We start from the raw sequence: 7,083 nt of genomic DNA on the forward strand, positions 1-7,083 counted from the left end.
ATCCAACATCTGCAGCATCCAACATCTGCAGCATCCAACATCTGCAGGGTTCTTGTAGGAGCGTTCATGTAAATAATGTCACCGTGATCAATGGAGGGAAGGAAAGTCACAGATACAAGGTGTTCCTCAGGGTTCAGGGTTAGACAGGATCTGTTTCTGAAAAAGAAACCCAGTTTAACTTTCAGTTTCTTTACCAAGTTTTCCACATGGAGCTTAAAAGAGAGATGAGAGTCGACCAAGATACACAAATATTTATAGGAATCAACAAACTCAACAGGGACACCATTTGAGGATAAAATCAGAGGAAGAACTGCTGGGACCAACTTCCTGTTTGAAAACAGCATCCCTTTGGTTTTGTCGGCATTTAGGACAAGTTTGAGGCGGAACAAATCAGTCTGGATGATGTCAAAGGTGGATTGCAAAAGCTGGAAAGATTAAAAAGATATGTTAAGGATAAAAAAATTATTACAAATGCAAAACAGGTTGAGAGTAAGTAAAGACAGCAGTAGAGTGAAAAGTGTGGTCAGTTTGTCCTCCAGCAGTCTAAGTCTATAGCAGCAGAACTAAGGGACAGCTCAGGTGTTATGGCCTGAGGCCATTTGGTTGAGCAAAAGTGTTTGCAGGCTGGTTGCTGACCCAGCTGTGCTGTGGCCCATCTGGGATTGGCTGCTTCACTTCCTGAATCCTCCCAAGTGGACATCAATCTGCATCCTGGTTGTCTTCTTCACCTCCTGCTCCTCCAACCACAGAAGAGGCCTGCCTATTTAAACCCAGCTCTCCTGCCATTCAGGGCGGCTGTTTTTTAGAGCAGCTCGTCCTCTAGTATGGGTTTCTGTGTCTTTGGACTCTGGTCTCTTGACTTGAATAGTTTGGCTTTGGCCAACAGTTAAATTGTGCATTTGCAGTTGGTTGTCGGTGTTTGTGAACCCCTGAAAACGGTTAGAAGGCTTACTTGTTTACTTTTGTTTTGACTCATTGTAAATTTGGTTAGAGTATTCATTCACTTGGTTAATCTTAATTTTGTTATTGACTTGGTTGTGAAAACTTTCTTCTAATTTGTACTTTGAAAGTACCCCTCCTTTTTGTTGATGTTAAATTTTATTTTAAACTGACAAATTAAATTATTACTTTTATTCAAACTTGTTCCATCTGGGTTTTTAATGTTGCCTCCCCTTCTCCTGGCTGAGCCGGGTCGTAAACCCAATCCGACCCTAACTATAGGATTTATCAAAAAGGGAAAAAAGGAAACTCTTAATCCTAGTTTTAAAACTGGACAATGTGTCAGCCTCATGGACAGAAACTGCAAGTTGGTTCCACAAGAGAGGAGCCTGAGAACTGAAAGATCTTCCTCCCATTCTGCTTCTGGAAACTCTAGGAACCACAAGTAAACCTGCAGTCTGAGAGTGAAGTGCTCTGTTAGTAAAATATGGAACAATAAGATCTGTAATATAAGATGGAGCTAGGTTGTTGAGGGCTTTGTAGGTTAGAAGTAAGATTTTGAATTCTATTCTGGATTTGACAGGGAGCCAATGGAGAGAAGCTAAAACTGGAGAGACATGATCTCTCCCAGTAACTCCAGTTAAGACTCCGGCAGCAGCATTTTGGATCAAGTGAAGATGTTTTAAAGAAGTATTTGGACACCCAGATAATAAACCATTGCAATAGTCCAGTCTAGACGTGACAAATGCATGGAGCAGTTTTTCTGCATCATCTTTAGATCAGATGTTTCTAATGTTAGTGATATTACGCAGGTGGAAGAAGGAGGTTCTAGTAACGTTTTAATGTGGGGGATAAAAGACATGTCCTGATCAAAAATAACACCAAGATTTTTAACATTAGAGCTGGAGGACAGATTAATGCATCTAAGGAGGGAGAAAGACTGAAACATTCATTCCTAAGGTGCTCAGGTCCAAAAACCAAAACCTCAGTCTTGTCTGTTCAACAGGAGAAAATTAAGGGTCATCCAGGTTTTTATGTCTTTAAGACATGCTTGTAGTCTAAGTAGCTGATTGGATTCATTGGGTTTAATGGACAAATATAATTGTGTGTCATCAGCATAATAAAGAATATTTGTACTGTTTAATAATTTTACCTAATGGAAGCTTTGTTTCTTGTCTTTCATAAAAGCAGAGAACCAGTACCAACACAGTGGACAGTCAAAGCTGGTTCTAATCCAAAAGGACAACAACAACAACCGTTGTCACATTGGAACCACCACCGGTGAGGAATATGAAAACTATGATGAGCTGGTTGCTAAGTCACTCCTGAACCTTGGTAAAATTGCAGAGGATGCCTCGTACCCAGCTCTGACTGAGTCTGAGCTGAACAGTGACTCTTCGAACAGTGCTGATGAGGAGGAGGAAGAGCAGGAGAAGGAGCAGGAGGAGGAGGACAGGAAAGAAGAACTGAGTGTGGACCTAAACAGTGATGTAGTCCGTGAGACTGTGGACTCCCTGAAACTCCTGGCTCAGGGTCATGGTGTCATCCTGCCAGAAGATGGATACCCTGACAACACCATGATGAACAATGGTGTCCCCACCAGTGGGCGGGGTCAGGAGGTCAGATGTTTAGCAGCAGACGATGGGGAGGAGATGTGTCTCAGCAGTCTGGAGTGTCTGAGGAACCAGTGCTTTGATCTGGCCCGAAAACTGAACGAGTCACAGTCATCTGACTGGCCAATTCTGCATGGTATCAACCCCCAACAGGTGGATCCACAGGTGCTGCAACACCTGAACAGGTAGGTCCTGTCACCTGAGTCCTCTGTGCTCCACACAGCATTTTCTTATTCAGTCATTTTCATCTGCACATAATTCAATAACAGAACCACAGTTCTCCAAAACTGATGACAGAACCCTTTGAAATCCAGTAAACATCGATCAGTAACTATTCTAAGGAAAACAAGCAGTCTCAGACCTCAAATACTTGAAACCAGACAGTTCTGAAGGTTTTGAGGGTTATGAGGACTGATACATCCATGAAGTCCATGAAGAACTGCCGACAGGAACTGTGAAGCCAGAACAATCCAGCAGCTGTCAAAATGAGACACATACAGAGGAGAACAAATGGTTTGATCTCCTGATCGTGTTTTTGCTCTTACAATAAAAGTGGCTGCAGTAGATCATTCAGTGCCGCAGTCTAATAATCCTGAGTCACCAGGTTCAACCCAGTTTGCATCAGAAAGGACATCCGGTGTTCAACCATCCTGATCTTTCATGTAAGTTAGCTGGTTGTAGTGACCCCTGTAGAAGAGAGCTGCTGAAATAAAAACGGCAACAAAGAAAAAACAGTCCAATTTTATAGTCATTTCATTTTAATGGAAAGGAAAAAAACTTCAGTTAAAAATCCAGAAAAAAAAAACAAAGAACACAACAAACGATAAAAAAAGAAGAAAAGTCTGAGATTGTCATCATCGTATGTTCCCTTACAAAGATGAAATTAGTTCTCTGCATTTAACCCATCATGTGAGATACACCAGGTGGAGCAGTGGGCAGGTATGTAAGCACCCGGGTGGGGTGGGGGGTGGGGGGGGAATGATTTAAATGAGTGAAATAAGATATCCAGTGAAATAATTTGAGCTTAAAGTAAATAAAGTAAAGTAAAGTAAAGTAAAGTAGTAAAGTAGTTATTTTTTTCCTGGTAATCAGAAGAAGATGGCAAAAGGACTAAATTTTGCCATCTCTCTACAAGAAATACCTGTTGTGGAACTAATCACTGCCACTGAATCCGCGATTAGGAACAACTTGGCGGAAGTAAATGGTAAATGATAAATGAGCTGTACTTATATAGCGTCTTTCTATCTTATCCAGATACTCAAAGTACTTTACAACAATCTGTGCCTCATTTACCCATTCATACAGCTCTATACTAGATCTCTATAAAGCTAATTGAACAAATCATTCTAAAGAGACTAATCAGAGCTTTATCACATTCATGCACCGATGGGACACACATCGGAGGAATCAGGGGGTTCAGTGTGTTGCCCTGAGACACTTCGGCACTTCGAACCCCCAACTTTTGCATTGGAGGACGACTGCTCTAACCACTCAGCCACAGCCGCCGAAGTGGAGGCAGAACAACTCAGAATGAAAATATCAGCAACCCTCTCCAGTGCCAAACCGCCTCCTTCAAACCTCACACCACAGGAAAGGAAAGCTGTAACATCACTCAGCCAGGACCAAAACATCACCATTTTACCAACTGATAAAGGAAGATGCACAGTAGTCCTCAACACTTCTGATTACCAGGAAAAAATAACTACACTACTGAGCGACAGCGACACCTACGAGACCCTGAAGAGGGACCCAACTAGCACCTATAAAAAGAAAGTCACAGATGACCTGCAAAAACTTGAAAAGTAGAAAACAATCAATCTATCGTTGTATTATAGATTGTACCCAGGGGAAGTCACTCCATGTTTTTATAGACTTCCTAAAATCCACAAAGAAGGAACACCACTCAGACCCATCGTCAGCAGCATGTACTCAGTGACATACAATATTGCTAAACATCTGGCTGGTATTTTAGTTCCTCTTGTTGAAACACACCTCATCACATAAAGAACTCCATTGATTTTGCTAACAAAGTTCAACACTTGAAACTAACCCCAGGAGAAACCCTTGTATTGTTGATGAACAAATGCCGAGATATATTCATCAATTAAAACGGATTCCTCATTTTTCTGGACTGAATAAAACGTGCATTGAATTTAATGAAATGTAAACGTGAGACGTCATTTATCTTTGACCCATCAAAATGAATGCGGTCATTTATTTTACAGAATCAAAGTTTAACATCAAACATTTACATTAATTTGGCAAAATATGAAAATAACAACATAATTAACAGCTTTACAGGTAGTGAGAAACAATGCGGCGATTGTTTCCACTCTTCAGCAGAACAGCAGACATTAATGAAAACTGTACAATTATGATCAATTATCCACACGGCGGTGGATGAGCACTTTACACAGACATTTCTAAATTATCTGGAAGGATTTCTACTTGATAGAAGGATTTAAAGATGGAAATGAAGTTTAAAGGGAGTAAAAGATGGTGTGTGAGGGGGAGTGTTGACCAGAACCGACACTCTCCATCCGAACCCAGCTTTTCCTCGGTACGCTTGGTAGGGAACTTGACTCATTACCTTTCTGAAGATAAATCAGCAGATATGGAGGTCCAGTTAACGCTACCTGTCCAGCGTCTCCATAGGATGGCTGTGACTCGTCCGAAGTAGTGACGAGATTCCGTCCGACACAAGCTCACATCAGCAAGTGGACTTCACATGAGTGGAGTCCTTCAGAAGTTCCACTCAGAGGTGGAGGATGTTATAATCCAAACTCGGAAGAGCCTTATCATGCTGGACTTCTGTTCTCCCAAACGACTTCACAGAACTGCGAACATCTCAGAACTTCTCCGCGCCGCCGAACTGAGAGAACTAGGAAGTACCGGCAATTTAAAGAGCTCTATTTCCGGTATATTTGAGTGTCCCTGATTGGGTAATAACAACCAGACAGGGGTGTGGTTTGTGACGTAAGAGGTTACTAGAAGTCAGAAAACAGCAAGAATTGTTATGGAACAGATTAAACTGTTCTCAGAGACAGAGAGAGTTTTGTTTTGGCGAGTTTTAGAAACAGGTGCCAACTTCTCCGTTGACGTCTGAGAGGATGTAAAACAAGACAGTTGTTCCAACACATGTCTGCTTCGACTCCTGACCTTGGAAAACGCACACTTACTCATTCAAAGACAGAAATCAGAAAATGCATAAAAATCTGTAACAGACCTTAACATGAATTCTAACTTTGCATGAGGATTAAAAAATTATTACACTGTTTCACAGTTAATAAAATTGATTAGTTCACTGCAACATCTAAAATGGTTTGAACTAAGACACTTTGATTATCAACATTTGTAAAATAGTAATGATAATAAAAAGAGAGTGTTCTTTCACTTGATTTTCAAGAAAGAGAGTCTCAGGATGGGTGAACCTGTATTTCTGGATTCAAATCAATGAAATGACAGTTTCTGTCCCACAAGGTTCTTAAGGTCAAGGGTTTTGACCTTAGGCTTAGTTTTGACATCAGGTTAAGTTCACTACAGTATCGTATGATGTGACTTCTCTTTTCACATGCATACCCATCTCTGAAGCAGAAGAAACCGTCAGAAAACAACTTCTACAAGACAAGGACTTAATCAACAGGACCAACTTCACCCCAGACCAGATCTGCACCTTGTTGGATCTCTGCCTCTCCACCACTTATTTCAAGTTCAATGACAGTTTTTACAGACAGAAGCACGGTTGTGCCATGGGATCTCCAGTGTCACCCATTGTTGCCAATCTCTACATGGAGGAAGTGGAACAGAGAGCCCTAAACTCCTATGAGGGAACAACGCCAAGCCATTGGTTCCGATATGTGGATGACACCTGGGTCAAAATCCAAGCCAAGGAAATAGAAGTGTTCACCAGACACATCAACTTGGTCGATAACAACGAGTTCACCAGAGAGGATGCAAACGACAACAAGCTGCCTTTTTTGGACTGTTTGGTTCAGATGGAGAGAGAGGACAGCTTCAACATTGAAGTTTACAGAAAACCAACCCACACAGACCAGTATCTTCTGTTTGACTCCCACCATCCACTGGAACACAAACTCTCTGTCATCAGAACTTTACAACATCGGGCCAAACGCATCCCCACAAAGACAGAAGGGAAGGAGAAGGAACAGAAACACATTCAAGAAGCTCTTCAAACATGTGGATATCCTAACTGGGCTTTTGTCAAGTCAGAGAGGAAATCTACAAAACACATTAATAAACAGAAAAAGGAGAAGAACAGAAGGAAAAACATTGTCATCCCTTATGTTGCTGGAGTATCAGAGAAATTCAGAAGGATCTTCAACAAACACAAGATCCCAGTACATTTCAAACCCAGCAGGACTCTCAGACAGAGGCTGGTCCACCCTAAGGACAAGACACCCATACACAAACAGAGTGGTGTAGTGTATGCGGTCCAGTGCAGCGAGGACTGTCCAGACCTCTACATTGGAGAAACTAAACAGCCTCTTCACAGACGCATGGCTCAACACAG

General features: G+C 41.6%; 1 protein-coding gene across 1 annotated transcript in view; it reads left to right on the top strand.

Moving 5' to 3' along the window:
• LOC119417990 (myelin transcription factor 1-like protein) overlaps positions 1–7,083 on the top strand; it is a 40,801-nt gene that overhangs the window by 1,110 nt on the left and 32,608 nt on the right. Inside the window, exon 2 of the mRNA XM_037685235.1 lies at positions 2,128–2,737. Coding sequence (XP_037541163.1) covers positions 2,128–2,737 — 610 coding nt within the window. The remainder of the gene's footprint in view (positions 1–2,127; positions 2,738–7,083) is intronic.

This window comes from Nematolebias whitei, chromosome 12 (genome assembly GCF_014905685.2).
Source record: "Nematolebias whitei isolate Nwh7 chromosome 12, NemWhi1, whole genome shotgun sequence".
NCBI lineage: Eukaryota > Metazoa > Chordata > Actinopteri > Cyprinodontiformes > Rivulidae > Nematolebias > Nematolebias whitei.